The sequence below is a fragment of the Mus caroli genome, chromosome 5 (genome assembly GCF_900094665.2).
Source record: "Mus caroli chromosome 5, CAROLI_EIJ_v1.1, whole genome shotgun sequence".
In the NCBI taxonomy this organism is placed as follows: Eukaryota; Metazoa; Chordata; class Mammalia; order Rodentia; family Muridae; genus Mus; species Mus caroli.
Window position 1 is genome coordinate 26,969,301 of NC_034574.1, and position 22,618 is coordinate 26,991,918.

Sequence of the window (22,618 nt, forward strand, 5' to 3'; positions counted from 1 at the left end):
TTGTGGAAGACTTTGGGGGGACTAGAGACGGTCTGGTCTTGTGGTCCTTCTACAAGGTCACAGGAATAATAATAGCACTCCAAGTAGGAAGAGATTCGCCTTTTGACACTGAGGAGATACCTGGGATGAAGAGAGCAAGGCCAACGGAGGCAAAACAAACACACAAAAAACCAAAAAAACCGCTGCGAGATGAAGGAAAGAGGGCAACTGGAGATGTGGGCGGGGCCAGGAGACAAAGGGAGGAGCCTGCCTCTGTCACGTGGGTAGTGAGGTGTCCTGGGAGATGCTCTCCAGAGAAGCCTGTGCAGCAGTTGGGACCTCAGAGAGAAACCTGTAACTACGAACTAGGAGAGAAGCGAGTAGGGAGAGAAGACCGATGTGCATCTCAAGGTGAGAAGTGAGCGTTTATTGCTGCGGTCAGGGGAATGGAGAAGGGACGATGTTATTTCCAGCTTTGCATGTGATGTGTGGTGAGCCCATGTGTCTAAGTGTCTTTGTCTGGACTCAAGTGACCCGTTTGGGACTAAGTTTTCACAGAATATATATCCTCTCTGGCATTGGCTTACAGGGCTCTGGCTGTGTTCTGGCCCAGGGTCTGTGGCCCTCAATGAAAGCAGCCAAGCTTTATAGCTGCACTTCTTCGAACGAGTTCTGCCCCGCCTAGTCAGATCAGCCAGGCCAGGCCCACATCTGGCTGCCCTTCTTTGGTTCACGTGCCTACAGTCAGACTTCATCATTTCTTCAAGATGGGGCTTGAAGTTGCCTTGTTCCAAACGGCTTCCCTCAGGGTGGCCCCAATCTGCTCCCAGAGTGCTGTGGACCTCTCTCTCTCTTCTTTCTTAATGCTTCTAGACTCTATTTCTGCTGGTGATCCCATCTGATCTCCTGAAGAGGTGATGATAAAGTCTTTTAGGGCGGGGACCACACCTCACATTTTTCCCCCTCCCTGATGACACCTAAAGTAGAGGTTGGCTCACTGAAATCCCCGTATGTGCACAGGATGCTGGGTGAGTCGGGAATTCTTTCCTCCCACATGGGACCTATACCTTGGGAGAGTGACACCAAAAACAGAGATAGGTGTGGGGGTGTGATCTGGGAGGAGCTAATGGTCCCTGCGAAGGTGTTCTCGGGAATAACTGTGAGCAGACAGGATGCTCATGTGAAAAGAGTTGCCCGTGGGTAGAGAGGGAATAACTGTGAGCAGACAGGATGCTCAGGTGAAAAGAGTTGCCCGTGGGTAGAGAGCTGAGCTGAGATGCTGAGGAATGTTGCATAAGATTGTTGAGATTCCATCTTGCAAGCTTTAGATCCTCGAGTCCTCCATAACCAAGCCTTTGTGTGTATGAGTATGTGTGAGTACCAGCCCAGATATGGTCAGCGGATTCTTGCCTATCGAGTTTGGAAGTCCTGGCATTATGGACATATGCTATCATATCTGGCTTGAAGTGGGTTCTGGGGACCTAAACCCAGGCCCTCACATTTATATAGTGAGCTTTTTACCCACGGAACCATCTCTTGAAGCCAAGCCTTTCCTTTTGTGGTCAGTTTCTCTTTTCTCTGCTTTGTAGATCTTTGCTTCACAGCCAGGTAATGACACACTTGTTCTTCAGGTAGGGGGTGTTGGTGTTGCTATTTTCTCTTCTCTAGTCTGTCCTGAGACAGGAGCCACAGCCTTACTGGCTTCCCAGGACTCCCAAATAGCTCTAGCCCAAAACACATCTGCATGGTCTCTCATGTTGTCTCTCTCTCTTGAGACAGGCTGATCTTGAACTCATAATCTTCCTGCTTCAGGCTTTCCAATGCTGGTATAACCCACCACCACTGGCTTCCCAGTCACTGTGATCTCTCAAGGGAAGGGCTTACTGTAGTGTCTAAGTCTACATTCTGGTTTCCCCTCTGCATTCTCTTCAAACCCCTCAACAGCCCCTCGAATCCCTACTTAAGGCACAAGACAATGCTACCCAGGCTGGATACCCACGCTGGTGCCTCTGTCTCCTTCATGAATACGCCCCACCCCCTTCTCCATGGCAAACCTCCTTTGTGTCTTAAGTGGTGGGCCACAACACCCATCCTTCTCTTCCTATAGCTGTGCTTCACAGAGCCATCAAAACACAAGGAGAAGCTGGGTGTGTGGCTTAGTAGGCGGAGAGCTCGGGAAACATGCACTGCATCAACCAGGGCGACAGAATATGCTGAGAATCCTAGAACTCAGGAGGGGAGCGGGGAGCAGGAAAAATCACAAGTTTAAGGGTTTAATTTAAGGGCTTAAGGAGTTTAAGAAGCATCCTTAGCTACATAGTGAGTCTGAAGTCAATGTGGCCTGACTGAGACTTCCCTTTCAAAAACCAAACCAAACCACAAAGAGGTCTTGACAGTTACCTCTTTAGCATCTTTACTTGCTTCCCTTTGTTCCTTGGGATAAGGGCCCACGGGCTACCCAGGCATGGAGAGCGTCTGACTCGGCTTCAGCCTTTCTCCACTCTACATTGCAATCACCTTGGCCTTTCCTGGAAGTGCCCAGGACCTTTCACCACAGAGCTGTGAAATGAGTCTGCAAAGGCAATGTCACCGACATCCATGGATGGAGTAGAAGCTCCGTGAGATCAGAGGCCATATGAGGCAGGCAGAAGGAGCTCAGAGAATGTGTGCCGACTCCCTGTCTCTCAGGCTGATTCCTAGGGTTTCAGAACACCAAGTCATGAAGGACAGGTATATGTTGGTCCCTATGTAGGTAGTGGGTGGAGGCCCAAACGAGCCTGGAGCGCCAGACTCCAAGGAGGAAAAGAAAAGAGATGCTAACTTCAGGAGTCAGCCTTGAATTACAGAGAGAATCGTTTCATTCCCTGACAGTATGAGAGGAGGGGAAAGCCATTGAACTTTATTAAAAGGTGGCTATTCTCTTTAAACTGCTGTCACCTTTGGGACTCAGTCCCCTTCTTTTCAAGACATCTGCTTCCTGGGCTAATTACATGGGGCCCCAGAGGCCTTAGAGCAGGTGGGATCTTACTGATAGAAGAAGCTGAGAGAGCTAAGGAGAGAAGCCTTCTACTTTGAGCTGAGTACACCATAGCTAGAATATGGTCTCTGAGCTCCTAAGGGAGAGGGGCTTGGGGCTGGGTGATGTAATTTGTTGTGTTTCTAAGCCCGTGGGTGTGTACTGCACCTGTGAGAAGGAGGGAACGAGCCTTCATGACACCTGAGTTCTCAAATGTTCAAAAGGAATGAACGGAAGAGTCAGGATATAGGATCCTGGCTGACCTATCCAGGTGTAAACATAGGTATTGACTCCAGTGAGCTAGCTATAAGCATGCTTTTGACTAGTAAGTGCTCTGGTTCCATTCTCACAGGAGCAACTCCCAGATGATAAAATATCCAACTGCTACGATATTGTCTTAGTTATGGTTTCTATTGCTGGATCGGGGCGGGGGTGGGGGGGAGAAACACCACCAAAAAGCATATTGGGGAGGAAAAGGTTTACCGGCTTACACTTCTATGTCTCTGCTCATCATCAAAGGAAATCAGGACAGGAACTCAAACAAGGCAGAACCTGAAGGCAGGAGCTGATGCAGAGGCAGTGGAGGAGTGCTGCTCACTGGCCTGTTCCCCTGGCTTACTCAGCCTGCTGAACCCAAGGACCACCAGCCCAGCAAGAGGCCCCACCCACAATAAGCTGGGTCCTCCCCTTTCAACCACTAATTAAGAAAATGCCTTATGACCAGACCTCATGGGGACATTTTCTCAATTGTAGTTTCCTCCTTTCAGAGAACTGTAGTTTGTGTGTCAAGCTGGCACAAGACCAGCCAGCACAGATATTAAAAATGCCAGGTTTCACTGGAAATGCATCCCATCCCCGCCAAAGCTGAGGAAGTTCTTGGTGCAAAGTCAAAGAGCTCTTTCTCCTGTCCCTCTTGCTGGGAAGCCAGGCTGCTCCAGGAAAGCCAGGCTGCTCCAGGAGTGGGGGTGGGTGGGGTGAATGGGAAGAAAGAGGCTTTTGGCATCACTGTCTGGCATTATTAATGTTCTCAGGGCATGATGGATGGAAGGTTGGGGTTCCACTCTGGTGCTAGGGGTGTGGAAGAGAGAGCCTGTGGTGGCTTTGGATGTTCTCATTGCCGGCGTTTGTTGTCCTGTGTTTTTCTGACCCATATGATGCTGCTTCAGTCAGCTGTTCATGAAGAATCCTGTGCTCCTAAATGGCTTCACCCCACCTTGTTGGGTTCTTTTCCAGGGTCCACATCTTTAGACACATCCTCATGCTGGCAAACCTGGCAGGTCTGGCCCTAGTCCTCCTCTCCCTCCTCCTCCTCCTTCCTCTCTTCCTCTTCTCCTTCCCCCTCCTCTCTTCCTTTCCTCTTATTTTTCCTCCTCCTCCTCCTTCCTCTCTCCCTCTTCTCCTTCCCCCTCCTCTCTTCCTTTCCTCTTATTTTTCCTCCTCCTCCTCCTCCTCCTCCTCCACCTTCTCCTCTTCTTCTGACTCCCGCTCCTCTTCATCCTCCTTCAGATTCATGCCTACTTCTAGTTGAAGATATCTAGTAAGTCTCTGGTCTGAGACCTGACCTATCTGAACACCTGGGAACTCAGCGATCCCAACCTCCTACAAGGAGAATATGTCAGAGAAACAACATCTTTGAAAGAATCAAATTTTCAGGTCAAGTGAGCAGGCAGAAAAGAACAGCTTTTCTCTGGGTTTATTTGTCCTGGGTGGATGGGAGGCTAGTCTAAGGGAAGCTGCTAGCTCTCCAGTCTGGGAGGCCAGCTGCTAGGAATCACTCCTACCTTCTGCTCTGTGATCCTCTACATGACACAATGATACCTAAGGACACAGGGTGGATGAAAGGAGGGGCTGCAGGAGGCAAGTCATCAAGCACACAGCTCCAGGGCAAGGTTACCCAAGGCTACTTGGCAAGTCAATATAGCAGTCAAGGGATTCAAACCAGAGGGAGCCATTTGAGGCTCTTAAGTGGGACCTGCGACCCACCAAGAGTCATGAGCTCTGAGATAGGCAGGTGAAGCAAGATGCAAGTTACAGCTTTAGGATTATAGGAAGAGCCCAACTGAGTAGAGACCAAGTTAGCAGATTAGTAAAATGTATTTATTAATTTACAGCCCATCTGCAGGCACTTCTGAACCCACAGGGGTTCAATGGTACCTAAGAAGAGGGGCGTGGTTTCTATCTCCAAGTAGGGTGGGAATTTTGGCAGTAACCTGGCAGAGCACATGGCAACCCTTGCTGAGTTCATTATCTTCATTTTATAGGACAGGGGAAATAGCAGGTTTTCTTGGTTTTCAGGGACTTGTTTTAAGAGATTTCTCTGGAGGACAAAGGGACATATTTGGGTCTAGCAGCAGCAGCAGCAGCAGCAGCAGCAGCATCATCAGCAGCAGCATCTCTTCTCTCATAAGGCAGTGTACTCTTCTTAAGCCTCAAGAGACCAACTCTGAGAAGCCTGCTTCCAACCGGGTTGTTCTTGTATTAGGAGCTGTGTGGGCATCACGTTGATGATTGAGGTACAGGGTCTGCCCCTTTCAGCCAAGTAGGTAGCTCCAACTGGCCAGCTCTTTGTTCCCCAGTGTGGTGAAGTAGCTAAAGCGACAGAGCCCTAAGCAACCTGCCAGAGAAGGAGGGGTTAGTTAAGCTTCTGAGATGTAAAACTTGATTCTGCTCACTGTGGCCCCTGAGGGATGACTTGCGTGGGAGTAGATTTATACAACCAGTCAGCAGTTACTGACTTCAGGCCTTATGCAGTGTAGTGGGGACGCAGCAGCAGCAGTGTCCTCTTGGAACTTAAGTTTGTCAGACAGGATAATCTACGGACACGTATTGAAGGACATACAGGAGCCCAGTGGTGTGTGTTTGTGTATGTGTGTTTATATATGGATGTCTGATTGTGTATGTGTGTTGGTGTGTGTATATATGGGTGTCTGATTGTGTGTGTGTGTGTGTAAAACAAGGAGAGAATGTGGGATTTGAGAATGGAGAAAAGGCACACAGGGCCTTATGGACCTTGCTGAGATGATCAGTCTCTGACTAAAGGGAAATGGGAACATGTCTAAGGGGTTTTATACAGGATGTGGCATTAGGCTTATATGCTGACAAGATTGTTCAGACTAATATAGTTACAGAAAGACAGAAAGGAAGGAAGGAAGGAAGATAGGCTGGGCCTACCTTGGTCCAGGAACTGGAATACAGAATTGATAGGACTCAGCCATTGGTGATCTGCTGGACTGAGCAGGAGATCCCATGGATATTGTCTGGGTCTGTCTGCAATAGCCACTAGGGCTAAAAAACGATAGCAGAAGAATGATGTGGCCAGTTCTACCCTTCCAGATCCTGAGGAACCCCCAGACATCAAAGGGAGAGTATTGAGTCAATGAATGAGTTTATGGGGCTTGAAGCTCAGAAGAAAGGTCTGTCTGGAAGTGGGAATGTAGGAATGATTGACACACACGCTTTAAATAAAGCCAAGGGCTGCTATGGTTGCCTTGAGAACCAGCAGAGGAGGGTCCAGGCCAGAGGAGGAGTGGCCAGACAAAACCAGGAACCCCAGACAGAGCTAGTATCTCAAGAAAGCAGTAGAAGCCATCGCTCACACTCTGTTGAGACACGAAGTGGGAGAAGGTATGAGGATTCATTGCTGTCTGTTGGATTCAGCAAACTACTGACCTTCAAGAACTTTTGATGGCATGGTGGGAACAGAAGCCACATTGAAGGACAGGGACAGGTGAGTGAAAGGCATTTTAGAAATGCTACCTGACAAAGAATTGGGATGTTCAGCCTACAGGAATTCTTATGGGATTCAGATGATCAAATGCAAGAGTTTTCAGCCTCATAAAGATTTGGGAGACATAGCTCTCCTCCCTGGCCAGAGAGAATTGAGAGATGCTGGTCTGATGTGGCTCAGAAGCAAAGAAGAAAGGGAACAGGAAATAGTTTGCATGATTCTCACAAGGAGCATACTGAGATTCTAGCCACCCTCTGGAGAAGCATGTAGCTGTATGTTCTTGTTTCTACATGCCCATAAGAGGCCCCCAAATGTCAATCAAGTGTTAAACTCAAAAGGAACAAAAATGAGGAAGTTCTGTGTCTTAAGTTAAAGTAACCAGTCTTTGGAGCAGAAACACTGAGATAAAACAGAACAAAACAAAACAAAGCTTTAAAGCTGGGCATGGCGACACACAATTGTCATCTCATGATCCAGGAGCCTGAGGCAGGAAGATGTTATGTTCAAAGCTGGTCTGAAATACATAGCGAGACTCTATCTCAAAACAAATACAAATAAAAGAAAATGTGCTTTTACCGTCCATTCTCAGGAAGGTTTCTACATATTCCTATGGAGTTCCAGACAGTCTGAAAGGCTGGCATGGTGGTGCAAGCTCGTAGCCCCAGTGCTGGCCTCCTCAGCAACTTCCAGGCCAATGCAACTGTCTCTCAAAATAAAAGTGCATAGTCCAGATGGACAACACCTAAGGTTGTTCTCACACATGTGCACATGAACACGTACACACACAACACACACACACCATATGCACCCATACACAACACCACCCACAACACAGTACATACTGAGAGACATATATAACATGCAAACACACACAACACACAGAGGCACAACACACAGAGACACATACACACACATACACAACACACAGAGACATATACAACACACAGAAACACAACACACACACACAACACATATACAACATATACACACATGCAATACACCCACACATACATATACACATACAGAGACACACATGGACATATATGCACATACATATACATAGGACACACATATACATATACAGACACATACATATATAACATACATATACACACAGACACACATGTAAAACAAACATACATGCAACATATACACAACACACAGACACATGCACATGCTCATATATATACACAGACACACAGACACACATCCAGACACAAACATTTACACACAGATATACATATACACACATGCACCTACATGCATGCACACACAGACACACATACATACAGCATATACACAATACACACAAACACACACGCACACACACACACACACACACACACACACACAGAGTCTATTTTCAGAAATACCATAGTGTGAAAATAAGATTAGGATAGAAAGGATGTAGAACTTGGGAATTCAATTTTCTGTGAAAAACCAAGGCCTTCCTGCATGTCAGAAGTGAAGACAGGACAGGTGACAGGCTGATGTAAGTCAGAAGCTCCTGGAGGCAGTGGTGTTTGTGTAGTCCTTCAGGAAATAAAACCTGAAGGACAGTTCCTCAGTGAGCCACCCATTCCTCACCTTGGTTGTCCAGATGGCTGGAGCCCAGCACAGACCTGGCGACTGGTCGGTATCAGGGCCCCAGGGGAGAGCCCTTCTCAATCAGCACTTCCCTCTCTTTCGCCTACTCCCTCATAGCCCTCTGCCCAGGTGGTGCCATCAAACATAAACAGCTTGAAATGGAGCAGGCACAATAAACAAGTCTGTATATTATTGCCAATGCCATTAACACCCACAAGCTGCCTTGGTGTCCTGGGTGTTGGCAGCCCAGCCCTTGGCCAAGGTGGTAACATAAAGGACAGCAATCCCTTGCCCCACAACCAAAGGGCCAGAGGCTGTGCTACGTGAATAGAGGGACGCCCAGGCTGGTAAGCTGCCCCAGCCGGGTCAGTCTTCACGAGTTGTTACCAAAATCCAGGTGAGAGATACTTCTTATGAGCACTAACTGATAATCTTCATTTCTGTCCCTTTTCTCTGTGTCCAAAACCTAGGGATGCTATCTGGGCAGCTGCTCTACTGTGAACACAGGCCAGGGAGGTGGGTGGGGTCTGTGTGGGATGTTTGGAGTGTGGGATCCAGGACCACCTCAGCATAGTAGCAAGCACTGAGATTCTTGGAGCAAACATTGGGATATTTGCTTATTCTCTCTGGACTCAAAGGACACATCACAGCTCCTGCAGGCAGTGAGGGGAAGATGAGCTTCATGGTCAGGGCATCGAATTTAATGTCATCTGGCTCCCTGACTTGCTCTGTGAAGCCATGGGTACCACATATAAGCATCTCAGCTCTGGGAGATCTAGGGAAGAGCTTTCCATACCAGCGTTTTCACAGAAACGCCATGCCAGGATAGATGGGGTGATTACAGGTGTTAGGCTTTCTGTTGATAATATTTAGCACAGGGTTTGTATTGCAGAGTCATAGCTAGAACTTGGCCACTCCTGGTGGACAGACAAGAGTTCTGGGCTCTAGTAGCTAAGCAACCTTGAGTCAGTTACTTAGTCCTATGTGAGTTTTAAGCTTCTTGTTGATAAAACTAGACAAAACACACCATTGCTGCCATGGTCACAGTGATTCAGCGCTGAGCAATGAGTGGGAAGGAACATTGAACTTGGACCAGAAAGTCCTGCCCCAAGTGCTGTTCTTACTCAAGGGTGGGCTTCACAAAAGCCTCTCTCTTTGCCTCAGTTTTCTTCTGTGTACAGTAGGGGAGGAGAAAGCCTGGTCAGGCGACTGCCAAGGACTAAGTGCCTTCTGAGCCATTCTTAAGGTATCCCACTTGTCCTTGGAAGGGGAGAAGAAAGGACTAAGCTGGCATCGACAGTCCCGTGTTAGATGGTAGACTGCTGTTAAGTTCCCTGGTTCTTCAGAAGTAGAACCAGAGAGAGGAGTCCTCTGGTGTCAGGAAAAGGGGGTGCTTTACCTCGAGGTGCACCAACACCCTAGTTTTCAGATCCAGCATCCAGGAGAGAAGAATCACACTAGTAAGTCTGCTGCCATCCTTGGTTTAAGAGCTGAAGGTCTGCCTTCCGCAGCTCAGGATCAAGAGCCCCCTCTTACTCTCCTCCTTGAGGAATGACAAGCCCTTGCACCAGGCATGTCTTCCAGTAGTGCTGGGGAGAAATGAATGGGAAAGGTGGCTTGGATCGGCACCTCCTTCTACACTCACAAATTGGGTACCCTTTGGCTGGAATTTTTACCCCTGCCCCTGAAGAATCCCACTAGTATGAAATAAAACATCTATGCACTTGAATCGCAAGAGGCCTGTAGCTTAGTAGGTGCTCAACTCCTACTTAGTAGGTTTCAGTGAATGCTGTTTAAGTCTGAACCTGGGTGTTGGTGCATTAATGGAAATCAGGTAGGCAATAAGAATGGCTTTTCTGCACTTACAGAAAAGTACTGGGTTGGGATGTTTAAAATACCCTGATTGATCATCATCCTTGCCATATATATAAACATCATTTTCTGTGTGCTGGGAAGGCATGGCTCTAATAAATGCTCCTGTCTATGTTCCTCTAGAACATTAGAGTCTGGAGATCCCTCAGAGTCTGAAAGGGGTACGATGTGGAGAGAGAGGGAAAAAAAAGATCCATCATTAGAATGTCCAAGTGATTTGCAGAGTACCAGGGCTCATACTGTAGGGACTCATTTGCTCCCTACCTGTAAGCAGTGGTCAGCTAGCCTTAGTACCTACTTTGCACAAATGCTTGGTGTAGAAAGAGGGTATCCTGCATGCATGAAGTGGGCAAGTCAGATCACCCCTCCTTCAAACACCATGGATGTGTCTGTGTGCCCATTGAAGAATGAAATTCATGCTGTCAATCAATTTCACCGTATAGAAGGAAGAGAGAGAGACTTCAAGTGACAGCAGGCATCATAGCTGACCTGGAACTCTAGCTTATACATCCTGGTCTCAGACACTGGGCTTTTCTAGACACCAGAATTCAGCTCTTTTTCCACCCATCCCCATGTCCTCTGAAAAATAAGCCCCAGAATCTTGCCAGATGGTATATTCCAGCAGATTTCTCTTTAGAAGGTCAGCCTCTTTGGCCAGTGGTTAATAGCCTGGTTTTTCTTATTGAAAAAATAGGGCGCTCTACCTCAAGCTTTGCCCACAATCTTCAAAGAGCTTGACCCCACTTGTCATCCTTCCCAAGGCCCGGAACCAACCACAGTTGTTGCTTCTAGATACTCTGGAATATAGAGGAATTGTAGCTAGCTGCATCATCAGACAAAACAGACCTCTCTCCTTTCTACTAATATAGTGGTTTTCAAATATCAACTGTGACCCACATTAAGAACCACACACTTCACAACATGTACCCAAAACAAATTCCCCAGGTGCTTTTCTTACCGCTGTTATATTCGATACCCTCAGATGTTCTGTGGTCTGTTTTTTAAAGTGGTGTATTCATTCATCAAACTAAATTCACGAGAATATAATCACTTCTATCTGTCAGTTTGAAAACTACACTTCTAAGTCCTGCGCTGCTTTGGTCTGTGTGGGCCTTGAACCTGAGATTTGGTCTAGCGCCTCCTAGTCAGTCCTTGGGAAATAGCAACTACTTAGTCTACAAGAAGTCTTCAGAGCAGGGGATACAGTCTAACTCTGAAGACATGGATTCAACCAGGCCTGTTTCCTTCTCAGAGGTCACACCCAAAGACGTTTGCTAGCAGGCAGTGATGCACATTTCCTCTGTTAGGCGTTATCCTCGTGACATATTTCATAGCAAAACAACAACAACAAAGAACAAAAGTTTCTGGGGAAGTGATAGGGTTGGCAGTTGCTTGCCTCTGTCCGTGGAAGACTGCTTTCCCCTTGTTTTCTCAGCTGTAAGAGACTTAATAGATAGCAAGTGTCATTCAAACTGACAGATGCCTCTCCACAGTGTTGGCAGGAATGCCCACACAATGTTACTTACCAAGCCAGGGGTGGTGGCTCATACCTGTAATCCTATACCCAGAAGGCTACAGTGTATTATGAGTTTGAGGACATTCTGAGATACATTGCAAATTATGGAAAACAGTGTGAAGCCATGTCTTACTCCAGCCCCTACTACCCTAAAAAACGGAAGGAAAAATTTTTGCTTCCCTCACCTTAATTTGGTTGGGACTTCAATACTTCCTTGATCTAAAAGACAATTCAGACTGTCCTATGCCAAAATGCCCTCTGAGATGAAAATGGTTAAGTCATATCTCAGTTTTCTAGAGGCTATAGGATAGGTTCTGGCCAGCAACACAGCAAAGGGACCAGAGGTGGGAAACAGATGTTTCTGCCTTTGCCCAGTCACACTTCCTGCCCTCCTTCTCCTGGCCTGAGCATGAGCAGAGTCTTATGGACTCTTATTGCATTCAAGGAAGTTTGGCAATGTTCTTCCAGGCTGCTGGCAGCACAGAGTGGGTGGTTCTGGCATCCTTACTGGGGCAGCATCTGTGAGTCTGAGCTTGCATTTGTGGGCAGTATAGTGCCGGTGACAAGTGTCCAGGTGCTTGAGACCTTGACATTGTGTACAGTTTCTTCTTCCTTTCTGGACTTGTCATCCTTCTGAAGGTCCTAGGATTAGCCATGGGCAACAGGGCATAGCCAACAGGGTTAGTGTGTCAGAGTCTACACTCCACTACATTAGCTCCTCACCCATACAAAGTCTGAAGGCCTCAACTAAGCCTGAGGTCCATGGTCCCCCATGTTATATTTCTGAGCAGCAGAGAAGGGATGGCAATATCCTAGGATCAGGACTTGATAAATGAAGAGCCACGCAGCTCACTGTTACTTTAGACTCAACACAGTAAAGCCTTCTATGGAAAAAATACCTAAGTCAAAATGGAGAGCAAGATCTGCATTGGGTTATGGGAACCAGTCCAGGGCTCAGAGACTGCATCACGGGGCATCATTTGTTGGTATTTGGGGGGAAAGATGAATTTGTCACTCAGAACAGCTTTTGTTACTCGGGCTTTACACTCTAGCTCTGTCTAGCTCAGTCTGCCCAGCTTAGTCTCAGCCCAGCAGCACCCACTTCATGTGCCCAGTGGGAACTGCTGATGGGGTCAGAGTGAGTTCCATGCTGGCTCACCTCTCAGCCTTTGCTTCTCACAGCTCAACATCCAAACAGTGTGAAAGAAAATAAAACATGGGACCTGTGATTCATGTAATTTATGTCAAATAACCCAAAGAGTTGTTTGTGAGCTTTGAAACCTGGGGCTGAGAACATAGCAGAACAGGCCAGGACATGCCCGGGCAGGCCCTTTGTTAAGACATTCCTGAGGCTGCTTGGCCAGAAAGATAAAGAGAAGGACAAGCCGGACTGGCCCTGTGCCTCCCTATCTCCCACCCTTCTGACCTAAGTTAAATGTTATCTGCATGTACAGTCTGCTGATGTTTAAATGGACCAATCATGTGAAACTGCGCCAATTCCTCCCTGCCAATGTTTAAATGGACCAATCATGTGAAACCGCGCCAATTCCTCCCTGCTGATGTTTAAATGAACCAATCATGTGAAACCGTGTCAATTCCTCCCCCAGCCCCAGTCCCTTTTCTATAAAAACCCCTAGTTTCCAAGCCTTGTGATCAAATCCACTGTCTCCTCCCTAAGATACGTTTCGACCCTGAGCTCTGCCATTAAACTACCTCGTGTTTTTACATCAAGACGGTCTGTTTGTTCGTGATTCTCAGGTTTCCCCACTAGGTTCTTTCAAATGTGTGTGTGCTGTGCCTGCCTGCCACTTCCGACCATCAGCGTTTGGAGGTGGTGTGGGGACAACAGAAAGAAACCTCCCCTTGAGGTCCAAACTAGAGAACCTGGTGGCTCCTGAGCCTGTGTGGGGATATATTTCAGACTGAGAAAGTTCCTGTTTGGACTTGGTTTGATGGGTCTACAATGTGTCCTTTATTTTCTGTAAGCCAGGAAGTGAAGGCAGATGAGGTCCATCTTGGGGATGTGCCCAAGATTCCAGGGTTGTGTTACGTAGTAAAATCTCTGCTTTACACATGGGATGCCAAGGTCTATCTTCTTCATAGCTCTGTCTCTGCCACCAGCCAACTCTGAACCCTTGACATCATGGGAGGGAACAGAGGTAGCAGAGAGGCCACCATGTAGTCTTGATCTTTGGGTGTCTGAGATGAGAGTGTGCTACCCTGTTGTCAAGCGTCTGCCTAAATGTTAATATTTATCATTTACAGCCAGCCACTGCCCCCTTTCAAAGGTGAACACAGTAAAATTTACAACAGGTGTGCTATCAGATCCCAGAGGGGCATAAAAGCAGGAGGGCGAGAGGTAACTCAGCCATCTGTGGAAGGAAGCCGGTTACTCAGAGGCCCCAGACACCTACACCACTGAGGGATGGAGCTGTGCCCAGGTGTGTCCCCGGTGGGACTGCTGCTGCTGCTGCTGCTACTGCTGGGACAAGGTAAGTGTGACATTTGATGAGTTGCTGAACATCCCCTTCTGCTGAGATGAAGCTCCAAATGTAAAGCGAAATCACATGAGGGCTTAGTTTGCCTCTTGTGGGATGGGAGGCTGGGCTGCCTATAGAACAGCTGAGAGTTAGGGGCTCTGGAGGCTGTTGGGGCATGGTGGGTCTGGGAGAGATAAGCATATGTGAGTTTCAGACTCTGGTGGGGGGAAAAGCTGTGAGTGAAGAGTCACCAAGATTTCTATTACTTTGTGCTGTGGGGCCTGGAAAAGTTCTATCTACCTGAACCTCATTTTTCCTCTTCTTTAGAATGGGTGGTGGTAGCTGGAGATGTGGAGATGTGGAGATGTGGAGAGTGCTTGTTTATCAGTACAAGGCCCTGGGTCTAATCTCCAAATACCTCAAGAGATAGAGTAGAATGGTGTGTCATTAAGTCATGGTTATAGCTCTCTGTGGCCTTTGCTTTTTCTGTCAAGGACAGATGAAGATGGACCAGTGTCATAAATCCTAAAGATGCCCACAGGTCTTCGTTGTGTGGTGTGCGTAGCCTTGGCTGAGCCACACAGGCAATGCCCAAGGCTTCATGTTTCCTCTGATGCTGAGTGTGAACAGATCCTGCCCCACCCTCTCTCTGCCCGTCCTCCTTGGTTTAGGACGGCAGGATTATTTTAAGCAGTAAAGGAACCTGAGCAGGGCCTCCTTCTCTTTCCTCACCTGAGGCCTGGGTTTGTAGCAGAAGACAACCGCCCTGGAGCCACCCAGAGAACTGCCTGGGACCCCAGAGTCCTGTTGCGAGCCTCTGGGGAGACTAGGATTGCACTTCTGTGGTCTGCAGTGAGACTCAGGGAAGCGTTTCTTATGCTTATTGACCACCATGCTCTTTTCTCTTGCTGGGCTGGGTCTGTCCGTTTTCCTTTTCCTGTGGATTATTCAGGTTCCCTGTGTGAGCTGACTAATGGCTGTTTGGTGAGTGGACATATATGACAACTGTCTTTTCACTCCCCAAAGCCCATCTTTTTTCTCTCTTCATGAAAAGAGGCAGAATTCACTTTGTGGAAATAGGTGATGAGCACCCAAATGGAAACTCTAAGCTGTCAACTCAGAGTTTGCTGGAAGGCTTCATAATTTGCCTTCTGTAGACTCAAAGAATGACAAGGGAGAGTTTAGTGGGAAAGTTTAGTGGTGGAGAAGCAGAGGCTTCAGGTCTGCCATGACTGTGGGATGTTGGCGGGAGGAGGCTAGAGGCATGCTAAGCAATAGGGCATCTTCCGCAATTTACTTGAGCCTGTGTGGTTTTCAACCTGTGTGTTATGTTATGACCCTTTGGCAAACCTCTATCTCCAAAAATATTTACATTACGATTCATCACAGTAGCAAAACTGCAGTTATGAAGTAGCAATGAAAGCAATGTTACGGTTGGGGGTCACCATAACATGAGGAACTGTAACGTACTAAAGGATCACAGCATCGGGAAGGTTGAGAACCAGTGCTCTCGTTGATCCTGAGCTGGAAGCACTTACAGAGCAATAGGGACAGAGGATGCGGTTTGGTGGCTGTGGATGGTGGTCAGACTCCCAGTGTCTTTGTATATTTCATCGCGATGCCTAAGGTCTTTTCTATAATAAGTCTTTTCTATACAGTTGGTACTCCGTGTGTCTTGTTTGAGAGTGCCTACCTTGAGGTCACAGAGAACTTTTCACATTTCTTTCTTTATTTGCTTTCCGTTTAGGTCAATCTCGGTACATCTGGGATCAATTGTTTGTTGTGTCTAGTTTAAGAGCAGAGCCCCGTGCTGTGTTTGTTATTGTTTCCTTCCTGCAGATCCCCAGCTGTCTCAGCACCACTGACTGAAAAGTTTGTTGTTTCCCGCTGCTGCCGCTGTGGGCCACTTGTTTCCCAGGTTAGGGGTCACAGGGTCCCATGTCCTGGGCAAGCGTCTTTGTCTGTTTCTCTACCTAGCACACATCACCATCACTTGGTAGCCTCACGGCTACATACATAACTTTCCATTTCTCCTTCTTTTGAAGTGTTTTGGCTTTGAATTCTCTTAAAAATTTATCAGCTCATCCATTTTTACCCCAGAAAACTTGTTGGGATTTTGATAAAGATTGCTTTTGAGTCTATGACTCAAGTTGGGAGAAGTATCTATCCTTACAGTACTGAGTCATGCCAATCATGACTATATATGTAAATTTTAGTTCATAGTTCACAAAGTTTTCTTGCATGTATTCTTGATCAATTTATTCCGAGGTAGATGATATTTATGTTATATGGCAAATGGATTTAATTTTTTTAATTTATAGAAGTATTTATAAATTGGTTTTCACATGTTAAGTTTTGAGCACAACTAAATACCCATATATTTTATCTACTTCTCTGTGGGAACTTTCTCTAATCACAGCGTGGTTGGTCCTGTCACCTCCCTTTCAACCCCTCTTTCTTTGTTCTGCGTTCATGTGTTTTAGAGGTCTCTGAAACTCTGCCTACACTTTCTCACAGAAGAGACAGCTTGGATGCATCCTTATCTTCCAAGTTCTAGCAGGAAGTATTCTCTTCTTCTCTTCAATTTTATAAACTTTGTTTAAAAATAAAAAGAACTTGCCAATAAATAAGCACACCCGAATTAACCAGATCCCAAGCCTTCAGAGTTCAGTTTCATCAGCAAATGTGGTGCTTGCAATGGGCTTGTTTGTGAGTACACTTTGAATATCTCTGAAATGCACCAAAATGAAAGGGGGTTTTGGGGGGGGAGGGTGTTGCATGTAATTTTAGGAACATGCTAGCTCTTTATCAAGAGCTCTGTCTAAGCTCCTCAGCTTCTTGTGGCTAGCTCTCCCAATGTCTGCCCTGGCTGTACCTTTTCTCCTGCCCACCTGAGTCGCTGAAAACACCAGACAGTTCTAACACTTTAAAATCAGCCAGATAACACAACTACTTGGTGCAGAATCTAGTGCCCTAAACTCACCAACTATCCTATATCAGAATTCCGGAAGCCAGTGGTAGAGACCACCACCGTGGTTCTGTTTGCCCCCAGGCCTTACATGGTGGTCATGCTCCTCTTCCCCAAAGCCTGGCGAAAAAGCGCCCCACCCCCATCCCCTCCTCTTCCTCCTGGGACCCAGAAATCCCACCTTTTTCCCTTTGCCCAACAATTAGCTCCAATCATCTTTATTGACATAATCAAGAACCAATTAGGGAAACTATACCTCCATCTACTTCGTTGTTTTGAGACAGTGTGTCCTACTGAAGCTGAAAGCCATCGCTCCAGCTGGGCTGGCTGGCAAGCTCCTCCATCCTGGAACAGAACTCAGGTCATCAGGCTTACATGGTAGGCACTTGACTAACGGAGCTGTCTCCCCAGTCCCCAAGCAATGGCTAAATTTAAATCATTTTAAAATCAGATTTCTGCTTTCATCTTTTAAATATCTACAGCTTCTATACTCATGCCCCTCCTTTTAAAATTAATCATCATCATTATTATCATCATCACCATTATTCTTATTGGGTATAGGTGGTGAGAGAGAGACAGAAAGACAGATAGACAGAAAGACAGACACAGAAACAGAGCATGTGTGGCTGTATACTTGCCAACACACCTATTGTTTATAGGTGGTGAGAAGGAGACAGACAGACAGACAGACAGGCAGGTAGGTAGGCAGACACAGAGACAGAGAATGTGTGGCTGTATACTTGCCAGAGAGGCAGGGTCTCTCTCTGTGTACTCCCTGCTAGCTGGCCTGGGAGCTGCTGGAAGAATCTTCTGTCCCTGTCCCCTGTCTTACTGAGGAATGCTCGGATTTTACATGCATATCTCTATTGTCTTCTCACATGGACTGTGGTCAGCAAACCCAGATATCAGGCTTGCCCGGCAGGTGCCTCTACCCACTGAGCCATCTTGCCCTCTTTGTGTGTGTGTGAGTTTGTGAGTGTGTGTGTGTGTGTGTTTTGTTGGTATTGATTATTTCCTTTCCCTTTCTATTGGCAGTGTTGGGGATTGAACCCAGGGCCCTGTGTATATTAAGCATGCACTACATTACCTCTGAGCTCCATTCCCAAGCGACTCCCTTTTCTCTGATTTATTATACCCAGAGTTTGTCCATTTGAATAATTTTGAAGAACCACTTTTTGGTGAGCAATTTTCTGTATAACAGTTATTTTCTGCTGCATAGCAAATTACACTACATCTCCGGGGCTCAGAGCAGCCACCGCTTTGTTTTCTCACAGTTCAGGGGATGTGCAACTTGGGAAGCTCCCATCAAAAGCATCTCACCTCTATTCCAGTAGTACTGCCTGGAACTGATCTGCAATTGATCTAAAATGACACGTCTGGGTACTGGGCATTCTTGCTATATTTCTACATTGCTTGCGGAATTTCTAATGTGCAGCCTACATGTTATATAATGACCCACCCCCACCAGAAAATCCACAAGAGGTTTTCCTTTTTAATTTTAAAAAAATTTTATTCCATGGGCATTGGTGTTTTGCATGTGAGCTGTCATGAGGGTGCAGGGAATTGAACCCCGGGACCTCTGGAGGAGCAGTAGCTAGTGCTCCTAACCACTGAGCCATCTCTCCAGCCTTCACAGAGGTTTTCTAAAACTCAAGCCCCAACATCACTTCTGTTGCTTCCGGGGGCCAAGGCAGGTATCAGGGATGGTCTGGATATGGATTCGCAGCTAGGTGGACGCTAACGTCACTCCACCACAGAACATAAAAGGGAAAGCGATGGCATGGGCTGTCGGGGTGGCTCAGTCAAGAAACTGCTGGCTGCCCAAGCATGAGGACCTAAGTTAGGGTCCCCAGAATTCACATAGGAAACCATGCATGTAAACCTGTACCTGTAAGAAATACATAAGAAGCACGCTGTAACCCGGCCCCGTCGCCAGTACCGTAGCCTAGGAGGTGCTCTAGGACTTGCTGCCAGCTAGTCTTGCTAAAAATCAGTGAATTCCAGGTTCAGTGAGAGACCTTGTCTCAAAAGAAACACATAGATTCATAAGTAAAGAGCACGGTCGAAAGATGAGAGAGGAGAAGGCTTCCTGAAAATGACCTCCAGTGTCTCAGGCATCGACATACGCATGTGCATACAAGCATGTGCATACACACTTGGCACACACACAGACACACTATATGTATATGTATATGTATGTGCATACATGCCAAGCCCATACTGTGTGTTTATTTCCTAGCTTAGGAATATCTGTACATTCACCTTGCTTGGTCTTCCTGGTGTGTCCCTAAATTGTGGCTCAATGTTTTTTTTACCTGTGCTGACTTGCCAGTCAGTCCTTCTGTCTTTTCCTTGTGCCTTTCTCCTGTCACATGCCTTGCCTCGTCACCTCTCTTCCAGTGCTACCGTCCCTTTATGTACTTAGTGCTCAGTGATTTATCCCAACACGTGTAAGTCTTCCCTTCTTCGGCTGTGGCTAATTTGCTGTTAAGGCAGATAAAAAACGATTTTGAAAACTGCTGTTTTTATTTTTCAAGTTTATTTTACATTTAGTTCTTCATAAACTTATTTAATTTGGCTTAAATGGACAGTATAGTATGTATTACTATATTATATATAGTATATTAAGCCATATTTTAATTATTACATAAATATAATTTGGTAATTTTGGCTTCTTATGAAACCCTCAAGTATAGAAAACACAGTTTTCCAAAAAATAAAACAAAACAAAAACAAAAACAAAAACAAAACAAAGTTACATGATTTTTTGCTGGTAATTTCAGCATGCAAAGCTTTGCGATATCTGTGCTCTATTTTCTCCATGACAACTCTTACTCATGGGAGTGTGTGTGTCTGTGCTTGGCTTGGTTGGTTATGTTTCCTGCATCCTGTAACAACTTCCCTGAAAAATCTACCCATGATAGTCTTTGGGGCCTAAACGGAAGGTGACCAATTTTAGAGAAAATATAAATATAAAGATTCATGCTTCAGACACTGAGACCATTGCCAATAAGACTCACTTCAAACTAAATTTCCCTGGAAGATGTAAAGCCTATGTCAAACCATTCGCACAGCTCTTCCCTAGCAGGGAGCGGGCTCCCAGAGACCACTACTCCAATCTGCGGATGCTCATCTTTCTGTATGTAGATTGATTTGTATAGACACAGGAGGAAGCCCCAGTGGTCTATAAACCGTATCTAAGTAGATTTCGATAGAAAACGAACTGGAAATACAGAGAGCTGCGGTGCCTGCACACCGGTTCAGTTCAGATGTGGGTTTTCAAATATTTTCAATCCGAAGTGGTCAAATCCATGGTCATGGGGCATCCAGCTGTGGAGGGCTGATTGTTCATAGCAAGTCCTGCTGAAGATGGACTCTGACATTGTTCCCATGGTGCACATAAGACCTGTGAGGCTTGGTAGCCTAACAAGAGTCATTCAAATAAAGGAACCTGAGTTAGTCCCAAGTCCAGAGCCAAGGCCCTTGCCACTCATCTGAGCTATGCTGGAACCCAGTGGAGGATCTATATGCACTTCTGCCTAAACTTGAAAGTAACCTCAACAAATCACACATGTAAAAACAGGTCCTTGCTTAACACTTGAACTTCTAAAATAGAAACAGCATTATCTCCAACTGCTCTTGCCCCCAGCAAGATGGCAGAAAAGCACCATGGGCAATTAATAAAACACAGGTTTTGTTAGAATTTCATTTTCCTCAGATGGCTCACAAGCCCCCAGGAGGCTGTCAGATCCGTGGATAAAGTCTCATTGCCTTGGTGATACATCCAATATAATGTTAATGCACAGCCAGGGTCAGGAGCTGAGGGGACCTACTGTGCACAGCCAGGGTCAGAAGCTGAGAGGACTGACTGTGCATAGTCAGGGTCAGGAGCTGAGAGGACTGACTGTGCACAGCCAGGGTTAGGAGCTGAGAGGACCTACTTTGCACAGCCAGGGTCAGGAGCTGAGAGGACTGACTGTGCACAGCCAGGGTCAGGAGCTGAGAGGACTGACTGTGCACAGCCAGGGTCAGGAGCTCAGAGGACCTACTTTGCACAGCCAGGGTCAGAAGCTGAGAGGACCTACTTTGCACAGCCAGTGTCAGGAGCTGAGAGGACCTACTTTGCACAGCCANAGAGGACCTACTTTGCACAGCCAGGGTCAGAAGCTGAGAGGACCTACTTTGCACAGCCAGTGTCAGGAGCTGAGAGGACCTACTTTGCACAGCCAGGGTCAGAAGCTGAGAGGACCTACTTTGCACAGCCAGGGTCAGAAGCTGAGAGGACTGACTGTGCACAGCCAGGGTCAGGAGCTGAGAGGACTGACTGTGCATAGTCAGGGTCAGGAGCTGAGAGGACTGACTGTGCACAGCCAGGGTCAGGAGCTCAGAGGACCTACTTTGCACAGCCAGGGTCAGAAGCTGAGAGGACTGACTGTGCACAGCCAGGGTCAGGACCTGAGAGAACTGACTGTGCACAGCCAGGGTCAGAAGCTGAGAGGACTGACTGTGCATAGTCAGGGTCAGGAGCTGCGAGGACAGACTGTGCACAGCCAGGGTCAGGAGCTGAAAGGACTGACTGTGCGTGTTTATACCACAGATAGGAGCAAATTGAGACTACACTCATCTGCAAGAACCCAGAGTCCTGCCTGGAGTCTGGTTTTCTTTCCCTTCCCTTCCCAGCCTTCTAGAAACATTATCATTATAAGTAAGAGTGGGAACAGATCCTAGAGAAAATCTCGTGGGCCGACTCCTTCAAATTATTGAAGCAAGGAGGAAGAGACTGGCCGAGGCCACTCATCATGGGTGACAGCAGAGTCATTCCTGGGAGCCTGAGGCCACACATTTTCCTCTTTCTCTACCTCTCCCATCCTGGTCTCCATCCTTGCTGTTACCCACCTGTGCCACACATCCCTGCTCTGAGCCTCTAGCACAGGTACGGGCTTTTCTCTCAGGGCTCGAGAGTCTACTTCACTGGAATGTCACCTGTACCTTGTAGGTTTTTAGGACTTTCTGTCAATCATCAATTCTTAACTGGAATTTTTTTGCTGCTGTCAATTAACTGTCTGAGCACCCTTGGGAGAACCTAAGTCAGGCTGAGCCTGTTTAGCAGATACTAAAGACAATGTTAGGAGCCCTCTGGGGACAGCGCTTGGGTCACAGGGAGAACCAAGTCCCAGCATAGGTGCAAGGAGCTGTGAAGGCAGCTGTAAGTTCTGAGAACTGAGGGAGAGAAGTCTGATGTGGGATATGCTACAGAACTAGTTGGCTTGAAATAAACCCAGAAGAACAGACAAGGGGTGTTGCCCGCCGCTTTTGTGTGTCCCCCTGGTAAGAACACGCTCAGGGCAACCGGAATCTTCTGCAGTACAAACTTTATTGCTTACCCCATCAGGAGCCAGTGGAGAAAGGAGCCAGAGAGAGAGCGAGAGATGGTGGAGCCCCCTCCCTTTTATGGAGGACTGTCCTCCGCCTC

The 22,618-nt window shown here is 46.9% G+C and overlaps 1 protein-coding gene across 3 annotated transcripts in view; it reads left to right on the top strand.

The window, feature by feature from the left end:
- The first annotated feature begins 294 nt into the window (after positions 1-294).
- Positions 295-22,618, top strand: part of Plb1 (phospholipase B1) — a 138,999-nt gene continuing 116,675 nt past the window's right edge. For 2 of the 3 annotated variants that reach the window (XR_002377944.1, XM_021162761.1), the window contains exons 1-2: positions 295-390; positions 13,963-14,189. Coding sequence is in view for 2 of the 3 variants with exons in the window: in XM_021162761.1 (XP_021018420.1) it covers positions 14,123-14,189 (67 nt within the window). In the remaining variant the exon portion in view is untranslated. Of the gene's footprint in view, positions 391-6,564; positions 6,723-13,962; positions 14,190-22,618 lie in introns of those variants that run through there. The other variant, XM_021162762.1, reaches the window with a different exon arrangement.